Here is a 19,366-nt window from a genome sequence, read left to right as displayed (position 1 = left end):
TCCACGCACAACTTACCACACGCCCCACTGAGAGCAAGAACCACTAATCGCGACCACGAGGAGGTTACCCCATGTGACTATCCTCCCTAGCAACCGGGCCAATTTGGTTGCTTAGGAGACCTGGCTGGTGTCACTCAGCACGCCCTGGATTCGAACTCATGACTCTAGGGGTGGTAGTCAGCGTCAATACTCACTGAGCTACCCAGGCTCCTGCAAAAATCATTTTTGAATCTAATCGAAAACCTGTGAATAGGGAATTGATTCACTTTTAACCCAAAGATTCACACCCCTACTATGTTAGAGATGTCTTTCAAGTCATTTTGTTTTGTATGGACTTTTTCTCAATACGCTTCATTTCAAAGCAGCATTACAGAAAGTCATGCTGCAATGTTTTTCTCTTCAAAATTACAGCCTGTCCATACTGAAAATTACATGACTGTTGCAACATTTTTGTGAAACATTACAGTTTCGGGGTGAAATGCCCACTGTGTGACACTAAAAGAGAGTTTTTAAGGTTAATGCTTTATCAGGTTTTAAATCAATAAAACCTTCTTCCCTTAACCTAACCAGTAGTGTCATAATAGCAAAGTGACATTAAAAACACAATTGCAGAAGCAAACATGTCATTTTGTGGTGCTTATGACACTTTCGACTAGAGCCCGACCAATACCGATTTTTGAGGGGGAAAATTCACCAATTACCAATATGGTGGCCGATATAGCTAATTTTTGATCTGGAATGAAAACAGACCTTTTCTATATGGATTTTGCACAGATTTGACTATGCAAAAGTACTCAGAAGGCTGCTTTCTTAAATATTTGTATCCAAAAATATTTGACATTTATTATTATACATTGTCAACAAATTTTAGAAATGAACACTTGAGAAAATATAGAATAAATAAAAATACAATAAATAGCTAAATAAACATCAGTACTGTTTAGTATCAGTCAAATGCTGACCATTAAAATAAAGAATAAATTCAAATACAATAAATAGCTAAATAAACATCAGTACTGTATGTTCAGTATCAGTCAGTTGCTGACCATTAAAATAAAGAATACATAAAAATACAATAAATAGCTAAATAAACATCAGTACTGTTTAGTATCAGTCAAATGCTGACTATTTTTAATGCTGCCAGTCAGTTAGGGGGAGGTTGTAAACAAGAAGCATTTACACCTGCCGAGTCGAGAGATAAGCAGTGTCAGTGGTGTTACACCGTATTCTGCTACACAAGTTCAGGGGAAACTTTCAATGGTGGAAAACCAGACTTTCAAATATTGCATTTTGTAAATGCAATGACTGGAATTGTTCGGTTGAAGGGGGTACCAAACTGCGAATCCTGAACAAAACAGTTTGGTGAATACATGTTAACACATTAGCTTCCACTCAGCTGACAAGGTATGAAAGTAGCTACGTGTTGTTAGCTGTAAGGTCGTTGCCACATAGAGTAAAAGGTGGACTTTATATGCTTTCCAGCATTGCGTCTCACCAACTAGGTAACAATGTATCGTGAAATCAACACTCAACAGACACAATCCACCACCACACCGTTGTTTGCTGAGCTGCAAAAAGATGCTCTGCTTACCTTTCAATCTGCTACATTACTGACTGCTCTGACAAACTATAGATGGCTAACAGCAAACAGATGTGATAAACATGAGTGACATGGTTGTCAGGGACAGGGTTAATGTTATATTAGTTTATTTAAAAGGGAAAATGATTGAGTCATTGTTTATTAACTTTCCAGTATGTATTTCACAAACTAGTTGGCAACTTACGAGAAGACACCACTTAACACCGCACCGCTTAACTCCGCCCTGTCTGCAGAACCACCGTCAGCTCAGCTCTGTAAACAATAGAGTCGGAGCGCGCTCTGCTGGACAAACTACGTTATGACACCAATTCAAGCAAAAGTTTTCATATCTGCGCATATCGGTAAACATATACGCTGATACGATAAATCGGTCAGGCACTACTTTCGACTCATGTCGACTTGCATACTCTTCAGGGTCCAATTGCACCAGCTATACGTACGTTACAACTTAGCCTAGTTGTGGCGTAAATGGGCACTAAGTCACAATTTACGCTTTACTAAATATTTGAGCGTTGCACCATGAAACTTTGGTAGGACCTAACCCTATGTATAAACTAAATATTTACGGAAGACTCCGACCAGGAGTAACGGATGTAATAAAAAAGCAGACTCATTTAATGACATCAATGAGCTCATGTTTTGCGTGACAAGGTTCAATCCTTTCGACATATAATGATGTTGGCATTTACACTCGTTTACATTTATGAGAGAGAAAAAAAGTTTTAAGCATCTCTTCAGCATGAAACTGTTCAGGGTGCGTCGCTCGGTGTCAAGTTTCAACATATACGAAATGTATAAGATATTAAAATGAATAAATGTCTATTTTTCCAGCCTGTTGTATTAGTATTTATTTATCACCCCTTATTTTACATACAGTTCCTATTTATTATTTATACAAGGCAGATATACTATTTATCAAATGTAGCTACTTTTATTACGTATCATATTTTAATGGGGATATAATTTATAACAGCTGACAGTTACATGAACAAACAAGGTTTGAACATCAACCGTAACAAGATCAAACTGAAATTCACGGCTTTTTAACACTTCTTTGCACAAATTTGAAGGCTGTTTATTGGATCAGTACAGGTAAACGTCATATTATATGACTACACATTACTTTACGGAGAGCTTACAACCTACTAGTTAAGTCTTACCTTAAGAACAGGTGGTGCAACCAAATTAAGCACTGACTTAGTTACAAACTAACTAGTAGTTACTAAGCCCTTAGTGTGAATTTTACATCCTAATTTACGTGAGAACTTACAGCTGGTGCAACCCTACCCAGGTCCTTTGCATTGTGTTCGCAAGTGCAGCGCTCTGTCAATTGACCTACCACGCAATTTGATCATGCTCAAACAAGGTTTTAAATGTAGTTGATTGTTATGCAAACATTAAAACGTATCACCTTACAATTCATACACTAGTAAAAGTGTTTTGATGCCTTAAGATAACATTGTGTGAGGCACAGAGTGTTTCTGAACTGATAATCTGCCGTTTTATACGTGACTTGTGTGAACGTAAATAAAAGTCGTCGTTGTTGTAGCAACTTTAGTGTTTATTTCACTGAGAAACTGCCATGGTTTGTACAACGAGACGCATAAAAATAATTTAGCAAAAATGTGGGTGTAGTAACATAATTCTTTGAGATCAGGTTGTAAAATTGTGTGTGGTGTGGTATGGCTACAGGTCGGAGCAAAGCGTGAGCTGGCAGAGCTCTTATCTCTCTTTCTCTCTACCTCGCTCTTTCCGTCCCTCAGTCCAAGGCCTGTGATCTCACAGAGACATTCCCCAACAGCTGTGAAGGAGAGAGGGAGGCCTTGAAGCTGACTCTGATACAGGTCAAACTTTGGGTAAGTAGCACTGACACGAAACCAAAACTCAGCCCACTCAATGGCTCATAGTATAAGTCAAGCTGGTGTTCATGTCATCTTCCTCTGAATGACAAGTACGCACCAGTAAAAGAAATGAACATTATAGTTATGATTCTTATCTTGTGCACTTTCTTTCCTGTCAAAAAGCAATAGTTTCTCTTGAGTGAGTCAGTGTGATGCTTTAATGTTGTCTTTGTTCTGTGTGTACCCATGTGTGGCCCATATCTACTGCAGTTTTCTGACTGGATTTTATCCTGGTGCATGAAGACACAGCCCTAGTGTCTCAATAGGATTTGTTGCTCAAATCAGAGAAATCTGAGAGGAATCAGTGCTTTGTTGTTGGCATTTTATTGCCATTCAAACTGGCTGAGGAGCATTCTTGGCTGGGTCAGAATATTCTCAGATGCTGCTGTGCTGCTCTGAGATGTTTTGTGATCAGTTCTGAACACTTTTTTCAAAAACCACATAGTTAGCCCTGTATTTATACACACACACATTAAACTGCCTATTACCCTTTTGTTTATATCACAGCATAAGTCACACTTTTCCTGTAACATGTAAATGCATGAAAATGCATTTAGTGTAAGTGTTAAATAGGGATTGGAATCGTAGGGAATTTAAGGATTACGGTTCCCTTAACGATTCTTTTAGTACTTTTGAGGCGGAAATATATATAAGAAATACAATTCTTATTGGAATTTACTGCCCTGAGCAGTCTGTTACCAAATGATGAGATCATTTCAGATTTATATAGAACAGATGATTTTATTCATTCATTCATCTTTATAAAATTCCACTATAATGTTTGTCTGCAACTAAATACACATGGTCATATGTATAACCATCCAGTGCAGGGCTCCAGACAAACATTTGATTTTGTGTTGGGATACAGATGTCAATTTACTTATTCTGAAAGTGCGAATTAGTTGGGACTTCTTTCATCAGGCTCTTAATGACCATGCACTTAAAGTGGTTTATTCCAGGGTTTTTGCAGAAAGTGCCATTATGAACCATCATGTAAACAAGAACGCCAATTTCCTTAAGCCGTATAAGGGATTAAGAGAAAGTGGTTTAACACATCCATGTTTCTCCCGGAGAACGTGGCTTAATGTGGTCATGTAAACATAAACGGCATTCTAACAGGTTTTTTGAGGACTGCGCATGTGCAGAAACAATGGATAACAAACGTGGATGGAGCCCAACAACAGGTCAACAAAATGAGAAGAATTCAACTTTTCTGGGACTGCAGTGGAAAAAGCGCACACACTATAAACTGTGCCCATTTATACACACCAGTGTAAAAGATCCCTCATGTTCGCATATATGCACTCATACATTGGGGGAATCCTGGAGTAATACATGAGGGAAACCCCACTATTTAAGCACTATTCCACTACAGGTTGCGATGGAATGTTAAGTAAACTAACACAGTAGCAACTCTGGAATAAACATTGGAATATATGGAAATAAAGTGAAGCAACGGGAATAAAATAGCAAAGTCTTCCTCAGATACCATTTTTGTTATTTACACAAGCGTTGCGGGGAAATTACATTGCTATGGAGAAAGCTGCTTACTGACAGAGCCGCATGTAGAGGTTTGCACGGGACTGTTTTTCCATCCCGCTCTGGCAAGTTTCTATCCCGCACCAGAACGCTCCCGCTGAATTTTACTCCATGTTCACCCGCTCTCTGCCTGCATTGATTTTCTTCCTGACCGCTCCTTCCTGCAATCCCGCATTTGTTTTCCACATAGAGCAAAAGCCATACAAATAGACAACAAGTATACACAAACAACATTTTATTTTTCTGTTATTGCTATTATCAGATGATGTGTGAAATTGATGCCAATTTGACTTGCTTGACGTTGGTTTCTTGACACTAAATTGATCATTTTCTAGTTAGTTTCACATCCTTTGACATAGTGTGTGCTTTACTCTGCCATCCTTCTAAAGCAGCGTTGACTACTCGCCTGCTCTAAATATTGGATAATTTCATCCACAAGCTGTGCGCACATTTATTTTACATTATGAAAAAAAAAATAACGTTTTTGGTAGGGTTTTTTTTTTTTTTTTGCATTCATTAATGATAATTTAAAAAAAGAGAGAGATTCTCATCAGATTTTTCATGCTATTCTCTGACCACCCGCTCCCGTCCACATCTCATGGAAGTACCATCCGCTCCCGCCTTCAACTCGGAAATGTAATCCCGTGGCGCAAGAAATCTAATCAAGTCCTGCGGAAGTTAGCAACATGTATGCGAGAGTAAAGAGTACGCTTCTTATACAGTGCATGTAAAACGGAGCACTGCTTTCCGTGTCCATGTAAACATAGTCATTGATTAAAAGTTCAGTCGTCTCTTGAAATTTCTGAAGGCAAATAAAACCAGTTATATTTTCCTACAACCATAGAGCATTAGAAGAGAACAGTTTTTACACAGAAGGTAAACTAGTTTTGTTCATAATTTACAGTTGCCTTTAAAGCCCTTGGTAGCGGATAGAGATGCATTTTGCAACCATCACAGTCTGGAGCCCTACAGTAATTACTCTGAATTCTTGGTTAATTTCAAGTTGGATATGGTAAAATTAATGACTTGCGGATTAGTACGTTTTTGATTCACAAAAAAAAAAAAAAATTGGCTTTTAAAGAGTCATTCATTTATTTGAAAGCACTGTATGTTTTGCTGCTGAGCAGGAGCAGGAAACTCTTTAAGAACGGTGTTGTGACCACATCGCTGGAAGAATGCACATTTGAGAACTATTAACGAAAATTTCCGGGGGGATGGAACCAGTTTTTGTTTTGCAACCCTAATGTTAAAAATCCCCAGAATTTATTAAACAAAATTTATTCAGATAAATGTCAAGATTCATGCCTCTGCTCTTACAGTGTGGGATTTGCTCAGTCATGCTACGTAAAGGCCATGAGTCTGTGCTGGCTCTATCACCTGTTTGGGCTGCTGTGTTCTCAGATACGATGGTCATTATCAATATGTATGCTGCACTCTTAGATTATGACGAGCAGCCCAGTGGCCTTTCAGACTTTCCCAGCTGCTTAGGGTTGAAGGAACTACTGTTTCAGATAAAGGAAGCTGTGAAAGGCATGAAAGAGAGCAAGAGGAGAGAGAGACAGACAAAGCACTGTACCCAGTGACCTCTCCTCTATAGATACAAGCATGAATATTTCACAAAACAGTGGGCAACATGAAACTGTCGATTCTGAGAAGTCTTCCTTTTTTCAGCCCTCTTTTTGGTTGTCTGTTTGCTCATGCGCAGGGCAGCTAATGTGTGTAAGTGTTTGTATAACCAGCAGGGAAACTGAGCAGAGTGTACGTGTGACACAGCAGTGGCTTCACACTGGCTCGCCTCCGGTGTTAAAGAGAAACTGAATTTCTTACCGGACAGTTCCAGTTCTGCCTAGTTCAAAGCTTGCCGTGTGAGCTCTAAAGTGTGAAGACTGTGCTGTTGTCCGCAATGTGATGATTACCCTGCAGCTTTAAAAGAGAAGGGCTTAGCATTTGTTTTTTGGAGACTTTCCATAAAGACACAGCTTTTTTGGTTACCAAAAGTTTATTCTTTTTTTATTTAATTTTTTCTCTCTCTCAATCTTCCATTTTCACTGTCTGTTACTTGTCGTTCAGTTCTTCCCCATCTGTTCTGGTAGTAGCAATTGCAGGAGTGATTTGAAAATGTGGTTCTATGATTTGCATGAGTTCCTGGTAAAAGTAGAGCAGCAGGAGGAAATAGGGCTGGCAGACAAGCTCCATTTCAAACAGCTGCATCCGTGACTGCTGACTGCATGGAAATCTAAGCAAATGGATCTTAAAGGACCTTCTCATTGGACCTGTTTACACTGGTCTTGGGTAATCCAGTCACAAGTGAACAGCGGTAGATACAGGTGTAAACAGGGTCCAAAACATTTCTTATATAATCTGACTACTAAAGCCATGCATATGTAATGTTCAGTTAATAAAGCTTCTCAGCTAAAATAACAATGAGCAATCTGCACGAAAATTCACATTTGTGGTGAGATTAAAATTCAAGTATATTTGGGAGATTCAGTGCACAGACTTTGTACCTTTTGTGCACTTTTATTAAAATGCAGTAACTCGCTGTCTTAGTAAGTAATGCATATAGTAGTGCCCGATCGATTTATCGATTATATCGTTATCGGCGTATATGTTTTCCTATATGCGCAGATATGAATTTTTTTTTTTTTTTTCCCAGAACATATAATGCAGAAAACAGTGCTTGGGGTGATTTAAAATAGTGTCATAACATAGTTTGTCCAGCAGAGTGCGCTCCGACTCCATTGTTTGCAGAGCTGAGCTGACGGTGGTTCTGCAGACAGTGCGGTGTTAAGCGGTGCGGTGTTAAGCGGTGCGGTGTTAAGCGGTGTCTTCACAGTAAGTTGTTAACTAGTTTGTGAAATACATACTAGAAAGTTATTAAACAATGACCCCATCATTTTCCTTTTTCAATATAACTAATATAATGTTAACCCTGTCTCTGATAACCATGTCATTCATGTTTATCACATCTGTTTGCTGTTAGCCAGCTATAGTTTGTCAGTGCAGTCAGTAACGTAGCAGACTTAAAGGTAAACATCAGAGCATCTTTTTGCAGCTCAGCAGACAACAGTGTGGTGGTGGATTGTGTCTGTTGAGTGTTGATTTCACGATACATTGTTACCTATTTGGTGAGACGCAATGCTGGAAAGTAAATGAAGTCCATCTTTTACTCTCCTTGACAACGAGCTTATAGCTAACTAGTAACCACATAGCTACTTTTATACCTTGTCAGCTGAGTGGAAGCTAATGTGTAAACATGTATTCACCAAACTGTTTTGTTCAGGATTCGCAGTTTGGTACCCACTTCAACCGAACAATTCCAGTTGTTGCATTTACAAAATGTAATATTTAAAAGTCTAGTTTTCCACCGTTGAAGGTTTCCCCTGAACTTGTATATCAGAATACGGTATAATACCGCAGCCGCTGTTTCTCTCTCGGCAGGTGTAAATGCTTCTTGTTTACAACCTGCCCCTAATTGACTGGCAGCATTAAAATAGTCAGCATTTGACTGATACTAAACAGTACTGATGTTTATTTAGCTATTTATTGTATTTTTATGTATTCTTTATTTTCTCAAGTGTTCATTTCTAGAATTTGTTGACAATGTATTATAATAATGTCAAATATTCTTTGATAAAAATGTTTAAGAAAGCAGCCTTCTGAGTACCTTTGCATAGTCATCTGTGCAAAATCAGTGCACAATCCACATAGAAAAGATCTGTTTTCATTCCAGCTCAAAAATTATTTATATCGACCACCATATTGGTAATCGGTAAATTTTCCTTCTCTACAATCGTAATCTTCTCAAAAATCCTATATTGGTTGGGCTCTAGTATATAGTCCACTATTTAGCAGCTGCTGAATCTGCAGCATCACGGCAAAGGAAATTATATTTTATCCAGCAAAAAGAAATTATTTTACCCAAGTTTTAAGCTTGCTGTCTGAATTAAATATGATGAGATGATAAAAAGACTGGGTAGGTCGAAATAATGCAAAGACAATAAATAGACAGCACATCTTTCTATTGCGTTGTCTTTACTGGGTGCACGCAAAAATGAACAGCAAAACAACTAACTCTCTGGTACTCTGGTTTCTAACTGCTTCTTGAAAGCTAGTGTAATTTCTGCACTACTAGTGTCACCAAAAATAATTTCAAAAAAATAAATTAATTCGTTGATAAAACTAACAGATAGTCCCGCCCCAAACTCACGCCATTGGCTGAGCCAATGTTCCTGTGTCGGGCTGTAGGGGCTGCTCAAAACAAACAGAGCAATTATTTATGGCGCCAAAGAGACCATTTTTACAGGTTGAGGAAATCAATCTACGAATGGCTTATAGTGATCTTTGCAAAATAAGCGGGGATAGGAGAAAGTATTTTAACATCGAAGAAGTTACACACTTCAGCTTTAAATTTATTTATCAAAATTTATCAAAAGACTCACAAGCTCAAGATACTGGCTTGAATCAATCTAACGGCTAACTTTGTGGGGTTGTCAGAAACGCCAAGTACTAGGGCTGCCCCCGAACAAAGATTTTCCTAGTCGACTAGTAGTCGTTAGTTTAAGCCATTAGTCATTTTTTGATCACTTCATTATTTTTATTGCTTTTTCATTTCATTTGGAGTGCAATTTGAATTTAGAAATGTATTTGATTTAAGTTTTTCATTTTTTAATACATTTAATTTTCAATGCAAAATCAGTAAAGCAAGAATATTCACCAATCTCTCAGCCCGGGGGTAGCCGATGTATTTGGATATTACTATATATATATATGTGTGTGTGTGTGTGTGTGTGTGTGTGATATATATATATATATATATATATATATATATATATATATATATATATATATTCGCAATTTATTCACACGTGATAGAGAATGCACAGATGAAGTAGGTTCTTTGCCAGAGAGATGTTGCCCTTCACAACTGTTGTAAAGCCATCTTTCAAAAAGTTGAACAACACACATTTTAATTGCACTTAATTTTTTTCCAGTTTCATTTGAATTTTTAGTTAAAATAAAGTTCAAAGTTTGAAATCAAGGTGTCTTGCTTTGTGTAGGCTTAACCCTAACCCTGCTTAAAGAAAATTCAGTCCAACCAGCGGTAATACCAGTGTTCGTTGGTTTCCTGTGGAGTGTTTTAATTTTTTTTCTGCGACCAACCGACCAATCAAAACTTGGTCGACCAATATTCCTCTCATCGACTAACATTTAGTCGACTATTAGGTGGCAGCCCTACCAAGTATTTTTAAATGCCTAGTTATAATCATGCTACAGCGGGTTTTTGCATTGTTGAGGCACAGTCATCGATTGTGATGCACGTCGTGCCTGTCTATTGGAGCATCCATGTGCACAAGGCCAATAGACCTTTTTTCACAGACTGTGATGTGTCTCTGGCTTATTTAGCAGTGGAAATCTAGCAAGATTTTTTTATATATATTTTTTTTTTTTTTATGTAGTGTAAATTTAGTATAACATTATGATTTGTGCTATATTACCCTGAAATTAGTTTAAAAAAATCTTTCTAATACAGCTGCTGAGGGAGTAACAGTAAATGTGTCATCTCTATTTAGACTTTCATAATCCTTTGCCCTCTATTTTCATTGTCTTTTGGAAAGTCGTAGATACTTATTAGTGGATTTTATCTTTTGATGTAAGAAAAAGCAAAAATAATATATTCTGTGGTCTCCGAATCACCGCTATAGAGGTTTGCCTGCAATCGTTTACTTCAGCGTTCCAAAACCCAGAAATGTAAAAGTGTGTATATTGTTGTCTGATTAGCATGTACACATGTTGGACAAAACCGAGCTACAATCACATTATCTAAGTCTGACTGACTTCACAAAAATCTGATGATTTCAGTTAAAGTGAAGCATTTACATTTTGAATTATGAATTATTTTTTTTAGTCTGACTAAAGTCAAACTTTTAAATGTACTAAGGAAATCAGAAATCCAATCACAAGTGGTTACAGGAGACTCATGTTAATACAAGGTGTAAATACAGTTGAAGTCAGAAGTTTATATCTATTCGTTTGGCAGACGCTTTATCCAAAGCGACATACAAAAGAGGAAAACATAAGCGAATCATCTTAAGGAGACAGTGGTACGAAAAGTGCCATATTACAAAGTTTCACTAGCATCAGAATAGCATTCAAAACAGATTAAAATGCAACAAGGATTTATTTTTTATTTTTTTGTGACTGGTTATGTGCTCTTGGAAAAGATGTGTTTAGACATTTTTTGAAGACAGAAAGTGAGCCAGCTTCATGGATGGTTACCCCTAGATTTCTGACTGTTTTGGAAGGTGTTACTGTAGTTGCACCCAGCTGAATGGTGATGATGTGTTCAACAGCAGGGTTGGCTGGAAAGACAAGGAGTTTGGTCTTGGCTGGGTTAAGTTGCAGGTGGTGTTCCTTCATCCAGGCGGAGATGTCTGCCAGGCAGGTGGAGATTCAAGCAGTCACTGTGGTGTCATTGGGCTTGAAAGACAAGTAGAGTTACGTGTCATCAGCGTAGCAATGGTAAGTGAAACCATGTGCCGGAATGATGGGTCCCAGTGATGTTGTGTATATAGAGAAGAGAAGTGGCCCAAGCACTGAACCCTGAGGTACCTCAGTAAGTAGCTGATGTGGCTTGGATACCTCACCTCTCCAGGCTACCTTGAAGTGCCTACCTGAGAGATAGGAATTAAACCAGTCAAGAACAGTTACTGTGATGCCCAGCGAAGAGAAGGTGGAGAGTAAGATCTGATGGTTGATTGTGTTGAAGGCTGCAGAAAGGTCCAGCAGAATCAGGATGGATGATCTGTATTCAGCTTTCGCCTGTCTCAGCGACTCGGTGACAGACAGCAGGGCAGTCTCGGTGGAGTGTCCACTTGTGAAGCCTGACTGATTGTCATCTAGCAGCTTGTTCTGTGAGAGAGATTTGCTTAAACTGCCCTTTCAAGTGTTTTTGCTATGAATGGGATGAGAGAGACTGGTCTGTAGTGTTCTATTTGTGTGGGGTTAAGTGCTGGTTTCTTCAGCAGCGGGGTTACTCGAGACTGCTTCAATGTAGTGGGAAAAGTGCCTGTAAGTAGAGATGTGTTTAATTATGTGAGTGAGTGCAGGTAAGATGGATGGAGAGATGGCCTGGAGAAGGTGAGAAGGAATGGGGTCAAGGGAACAGGTGGTGGGGTGGTTGGAGGGAAGGAATTTAGAGAGCTCAGTGTCAGTCAGAGGAGAGAACATAGAGACAGAGGAGTTGTATACAGGAGACAGGTGTTTGACAGGGTGAGGTGCTGAGAATGTATTGCTGATTGTTGTAACCTTAGTATAAAATGTGGCCAAGAAATCTGCTGTCAGTGATGTGTCAGGTGATGTAGGAGGAGGGCAGAGAAGTGTGTTGAATGTTCTAAAGCTGTGAGTGTCTATGGTGCTGTTGATTTTGTTCTGGTAGTAAGAAGTTTTTGCAGATTTAACGTTATCTGAAAAAGTCGCAAGCAGAGACTGATACTTGCCTAGATCTGCTGAATCTTTACATTTCCGCCATCTCAGTACATGCTGGCCTTGAGGAGGGAGGACAGATGTTGTCTAGACTGGTTGTTAAAGTAGAGCTTAGTATGCCTGGCAATGTTTACATCAAGGGTGGAAAATACATTTTGTGTGGGAAGAGAGGTAGAGACAGCAGTGGAAAGGCGATAGGGTCTACAGCACAAGTCTAGCAATGAATACAACTCTACAACAAAGTAAAACAATGAAATAAACACACTTACATGCAACTGCAGACTCCTGGAGATAAATCGCTTCTCCAGGAATGACTATGGATCCCGCGGTTTAAATATCTTACTTGGCGCTGGACACACCTTAATGCTGAAACTATGGGTCGCGCAAGGTGAACAGCACGGGAACAAACGCAACTTCAGTACACCACATGTAAATTATGCTACACTTTAGCGATAAACAATACTCTAAAACAAGTGAAGCACTGTTTATAGACACTAAAAACAATGATGGTTTTACACACACTGGACAAACAACTCTAAATCTAGCAGTGAATACTCTGGGACAAGTCAAAACAATATAGCACACACACCAACACACGTTTAAGCGACGCGAGTTCAAGCCACTTAGGTTGAAGTCATTAAAACTCATTTTGTAACCACTCCACAGATTTAATATTAGAAAACTATAGTTTTGGCAAGTCTTTTAGGGCATCTACTTTGTGCATGACACAAGTAATTTTTCCAACAGTTATTTACAGACAGATTGTTTCACATTTAATTGACTATCACAATTCCAGTGGGTCAGAAGTTTACAAACACCAAGTGACTGTGCCTTTAAGCAGCTTGGAAAATTCCAGAAAATTGTGTCGAGCCTTTAGACAATTAGCCAGTTAGCTTCTGATAGGAGGTGTACTGAATTGGAGGTGTACCTGTGGATGTGTTTTAAGGCCTACCTTCAAACTCTGTACCTCTTTGCTGGACAACATGGGAAAATCAAAAGAAATCAGCAAGACCTCAGAAAATATTTTTTTTTGTGGACCTCCACAAGTCTGGTTCATCCTTTGGGAGCAATTTCCAAACGCTTGAAGGTACCACATTTATCTGTACAAACAATAGTACGCAAGTATAAACGCCATCATACCGCTCGAGAAGGAGATGCATTCTGTCTCCTAGAGATGAACATAGTTTGGTGTGAAAAGTGCAAATCAATCCCAGAACAACAGCAAAGGACCTTGTGAAGATGCTGGATGAAACGGGTAACAAGTATCTATATCCACAGTAAATCGAGTCCTATATCAACATAACCTGAAAGGCTGCTCAGCAAGGAAGAAGCCACTGCTCCAAAACCGCCATAAAAAAAGCCAGACTACAGTTTACAAGTGCATATGGGGACAAAGATCTTACTTTTTGGAGAATTGTCCTCTGGTCTAATTAAACAAAAATGTAACTGTTTGGCCATAATGACCATTGTTGTTATGTTTGGAGGAAAAAGGGTGGGGCTTGCAAGCCGAAGAACACCATCCCAACCTTGAAGCATGGGGGTGGCAGCATCATGTTGTGGTTGTGCTTTGCTGCAGGAGGGACTGGTGGACTTCACAAAATAGATGGCATCATGAGAAAGGAAAATTATGAAGATATATTGAAGCAACATCTCAAGACATCAGCCAGGAAGTTAAAGCTTGGGTCTTCCAAAATGGACAGTGTCCCCAAGCATACCTCCAAAGTTGTGGCAAAATGGCTTAAGGACAACAAAGTCAAGGTTTTGGAGTGGCCATCACAAAGCCCTGACCTCAGTCTGATAGAAAATTTGTGGGCAGAACTGAAAAAGTGTGTGCGAGCAAGGAGGCCTACAAACCTGACTCAGTTACACCAGTTCTGTCTGGAGGAATGGGCCCAAATTTCAGCAAATTGTTGTGAGAAGCTTGTGGAAGGCTACCCAAAATGTTTGACCCAAGTAAAACAATTTAAAGGCAATGCTACCAAATACTAACAAATTGTATGTAAACTTCTGACCCACTGGGAATGTGATAAAAGAAATGAAAGCTGAAATAAATCATTCTCTCTACTATTATTCTGACATTTCACATTCTTAAAATAGTGATCCTAACTGACCTAAGAAAGGCAAAGTTTTCTACAATTAAATGTCAGGACTTGTGAAAAACTGAGTTCAACAGTAGCTGTCTCGGTTGCCCGCTTACGATCGGATCACTCAAGACAGATCTTGATACCAGGTGTAAACAGGGCCATAGTTCTGTTTGCTACAAAGCAATGAAGGTCCTGAGCATCATAGTAGCTGGTTGTGCTTCCTTGTGCAGCTTAATTATCCTGTGAACCATCGTTTTACTACCTGGTCCCTGGAAAAGGATTTTAAGAAAGTACTTGTTTTGTTCTAGTCCTGAGCAAGCTTTTAGCTCTGGTCCTCTTTTGATAAGATAATCACATTCCTAGTCTTTTTGCTTTTTCTGTTTTGAAGAGGCCAATTTCTTCTTTTTGTTGCCATCTATTCAACTCCATCTGCTGAATCTAGAGTTCGAGACTGCCTCTATCCTTGAATTGCAACTTGGACAGTCCCAGTCTTCTGATGTTTCTTTTTTTTATTTTTTTATCTCTGTTTAAACACGTCCAAGTATCGCATCATGTAGACTTTTATTGTGTCCTTGTGATTATAGAGCAGCGATCCAAGATGACTTGGTTACTTTGATGGGTGTCCTTTTAGTAATCTGTCCATGGGGGATGGTGTTGAGGAGAGAAGCGTGGAACCGTGAAGCAGTTGAGGCTGTTTGAAGCTTTGCCTGACTCTAATCCATGCGTTGTCCTTTTGTTCCTTTTTTCTTTCGCTCAACCCTACTGTCTGCCTCCGATGAGCACTACTCTTGATAGACTGCATTTAAAACATTAGCAGACTCTGAATAACTTGATTTGAGTGGGGGGTGTCACACTTAGCGAATGTTGTTGCTGATCTTGCCCTCCTTAATCGGTGGGCCTTTCACACTCACCAATTAAAAAATGAGCCATCTGCATTAATAAAAATGAAATGAAATAAAGTAAAACAAATAAAAATAAAATCACTCGCTCGGAGCTTACATAGAAGCCAGTTCTGATGGCATTAGGGTAACACACATTATGAACTCTGAGTCTACTGTCTACATGCTATCAAATTTTTAGCATGTTATCATTTAGAAAAACAAGTTGTGAAAGTTGGCTTTTTATAAAAAACACTTTGTCGTTGTTCAGAGACTTAGCGCACATACTGGTCTGATAAGCTTCACGTACCGCTCCACCATAAAAGCAGATCTTCATCCATTGGTTTGCAAGACTTCGATAAGAACTGGATACCAATAGAATTGAGCACTGCTCACCAGTGTTGAGTAACATTACTTTTAAAAGTAACTTGTTAGAATATTGCATTACTTAAAGTAACTTAAAGTTAATTTTTATGGAAAGTAAAGCCTTACATTACTTTTGCGTCATTTTTGCGTTATTTTTTATCTCACAGCCACTCTTTTCTGCTATGCCATGCATTCCATACAAATAAGCCATGCATTGCATACAAGAGACATTACAGGTCAGGCTATCTACTGTACAACACTCATGTCAAAACAACATAGTAAACAAACAGATATTTAGAAAGTAGGTCTGCACGTCATATTTATAATAATCAATAACATAAATATGCATGATTTGTTTTTCCATCAACATGGCAGCCAATATGAATAATGATGTATAACCACCGTCTTACCTAAAGCAGCAAAATCCAACACTTGAACCTGCATCATATGTCATCATGTGCTGTGCCCATCAACAATGTCAGAGTCAACTTCAGATGTTTTTCAAAAGTCAGGATAAAATTCAGTGGGGAATGCCAGCCTAACATGTTCAAGGAATGTTCTGATATTTTTAACAAGTTGTCTCAGTGCACACTTGTTATCCCAGTTACGGAGAGCTCTAACACGGAGCAGTTCGGCTGCATAAGTCAGTGAATTGAGCAAGTATTTCACCCTGTGTATCACGTCTTGGCCAGTGGAAGACTAGTCTTATAATCCTTCTGCCTAAACATGTTTACTGATATATATATATCGATCGCATTTCACCACCGAATGTTGACCTTGTATTTCGCTAAAACACGCAATTTTCCCGGCTTGTATAGCTAATGCGCATGTGCGTTAATGAGTTGATTGACAGTTGATGTCTGTGTCTAAAAGGTGATTGGCTCTTTTACCTGCAAGACAGGTCTTCCTTTCTACATCTATTGACTGTTGGGTGCTAGTGCTTCTTGGTTGGGCATTCTATTTTCCCATTCATTTAAACAGAAGTGACTCGTTTCTGCTAAATAGTCGCTGGCCTCACACTCTGTAGAACTGCAATTACCATCATGCACTACGTCTCCTCCCTGAAGTTTGCACACATTCACTCCTGATTTCTTGCAATACAGGCAAGGTATTGTAATGTAAGGTAATGTAGAGGTGTACAAAAGCAACGTGTTACTTTATATAAAATAAAAAAAAATATTGCATTACTTTACTCATTACTTGAAGAAAGTAATCTGATTACGTAACGTGTGTTACTTGTAACGTGTTACCCCAACACTGCTGCTCACTGCAGGTAAATGAGGAAATGAAAATGTATTTGCGATATTCAAGTAATGTTTTTAATCTACTAGCTGGTGCAGAACGATTACTCAATTAGTTGATTACTCATGTACATCCCTACTTATTACATGTGTGAAAGTTTATAAATCGATATTAACCCTTAAGCTTGGATGGGCCCCTGCCAGAAAATTGGCTGAAAGCTCTGCTATTGAGGAGCCGGCTTCAGAGTCAAAATTGACATTTGCATGAGACAGGACGTTTTGCTTTGTGCCACCTCAGGGCGTAGAAGTCTTGATGTCCTAGGCTAGCTGTAATCGCCTGTTTGTTTCAAATTTCCTTTCTCAATAGGATATGTCACAGTGACTGGGTCACACAGCAGCATGGATGAAACATCCGTCAGAGCTGAGCCATAGTATTCTGAGTGTGATGGTCATAGGGATTCAGAGACTGAGAGGGTTGAATTGAAATGTATTTGTCCTGTTCAGTTACAAGACAACTTATTCTGCTGTAACTTTATCTTCCTTTTCTCCCTCCAGTGTTTCTGTGTTGATTCGGATCGCACATATATGGCGTTTGTGACTGTCTGTAGAGAGTTCTGCCAGGCTCAGCACCTCACCTTTGTGGACAAGTGAATTGTTAGCCACCTGCGGGACTACGCTACCAAGAAGCCCCCCTGACAGCCACCACACTGGGTCCAGTCTGTCTCTCCTATATACCCTTGTGGGATCACACGTAGCCCTCCACACCGGCATATTCAAGCACGCCCGCCTCATTTCCTCCCTACAAATTTTTCTCCCAGTAGCCTATTAGAAACGCTTCTCCTGAATGGGGTAATATCAATTGTCTCAATTGGATGACTGACGGATAGTCTCCCTTTTTCTTTAGTTTTCCTTTTGAGTTTCTCATCCTTTTTTTTTCCCCTGAACATCGTGGACTAGATCACCCCCATTTTGGCTTTTGTTTGTACTTTAAATAGTCTGGTGTCCACCCACCATTGCACCATTTTTTTTTTTCTTTTTCTTTTTTTTTTTTTTTTGTATTTATTTTTTCATATTGCTGACATCTGAGCCAAAGAATTTTTAACAGTGGGGGGGAAAGAACAGGAATTATAAGTACTTCATTGTAATTGTTTTAAAGACGTCTTGCTAATATGAACCGCCCTGCCGCTGTTGAGATTTCCTATGACTGCATGAGGTTCCTCATCACACACAACCCCACCAACTCAACTCTCAACAAGTTCACTGAGGTAAGAGAACCATTTACATCCTCCTTTTGTGGATGAGCTTGTCAGGAAAGGGGAAATCCAAATATCTCCTCTTACACATTTTACTCTCTTTTCCTCCTTAGGAGCTGAAGAAGTTTGAGGTGAACACACTGGTTAGAGTTTGTGAAGCCACCTATGACAAGGCACCAGTGGAAAAGGAGGGCATTCAGGTCCTGGTGAGTGATTTTGTACTCTGATACCCATTCTTACAGCATACCTCGTGGCTTCATGTACTGGTATATTAGGGACTTTAAAGGGGTCATGAAATACGGGTGCAGTGATGGAAAATAGGCGTTGCATATGCAGATGTATTTGGTACTTGTGACGTCACAAGTTCCACAAATTTATCGGTCGGCTGATATTAGCCTTTCACAGATATATCATATCGCCGTACACTGCCGTTCAAAAGTTTGGGGTCACTTACTCATTCTTTATTATTATTTCTTTTTACCCATTTTAGAATAATTGTAAACTCATCAAAACTATGGAATAACAGAAATGGAACTATGGAAATTATTTTGTGACTAAAAAAATCCTAAATAAATAAAAACTGTTATATTTTATCATCTTCAAAGTAGCCAACCTTTTCCTAGAATTTGTAGAAATGTACTCTTGGCATTTTCTCAACCAACTTCTTGAGGTATCACCCTGGAATGCTTTTTAAACAGTATTGAAGTAGTTCCCATCTATGCTGGGCACTTTTTGGCTACTTTTCTTTATTATTCATTCCAAGTCATCCATTACAAACACTTTTTTTATATATGTATAAATAAAATTTTAGTTTTGTAATGAAACAAATTCATATGTTGGCACAATTATATTTTTGTCTATAAAACTCATTTCAAACATTTAAGCATACACCTTCAGATCAAAAGGTTTTTAAGATCATGCGAAACATTTCAGTCAAGTGACCCCAAACCTTTGAACGGCAGTGTATATGTTTTCCTATATGCGCAGATATGAAAATAAATTTTTTTCAGAACATATAA

The 19,366-nt window shown here is 38.8% G+C and overlaps 1 protein-coding gene across 3 annotated transcripts in view; it reads left to right on the top strand.

Annotated features, from left to right (window-relative positions):
- Positions 1-19,366, top strand: part of LOC127425022 (protein tyrosine phosphatase type IVA 2-like) — a 59,654-nt gene that overhangs the window by 26,856 nt on the left and 13,432 nt on the right. For 2 of the 3 annotated variants that reach the window (XM_051670613.1, XM_051670614.1), the window contains 2 exons: positions 17,650-18,359; positions 18,461-18,553. In XM_051670613.1, coding sequence (XP_051526573.1) covers positions 18,264-18,359; positions 18,461-18,553 — 189 coding nt within the window. In that variant the 5' untranslated portion in view covers positions 17,650-18,263. Of the gene's footprint in view, positions 1-3,363; positions 3,457-17,649; positions 18,360-18,460; positions 18,554-19,366 lie in introns of those variants that run through there. The other variant, XM_051670615.1, reaches the window with a different exon arrangement.

Source organism: Myxocyprinus asiaticus, chromosome 34 (genome assembly GCF_019703515.2).
Source record: "Myxocyprinus asiaticus isolate MX2 ecotype Aquarium Trade chromosome 34, UBuf_Myxa_2, whole genome shotgun sequence".
NCBI classification, from domain to species: Eukaryota; Metazoa; Chordata; class Actinopteri; order Cypriniformes; family Catostomidae; genus Myxocyprinus; species Myxocyprinus asiaticus.
Note: the sequence above shows the minus strand (reverse complement) of the source record. Positions and strands in the feature narration are given on the sequence as shown.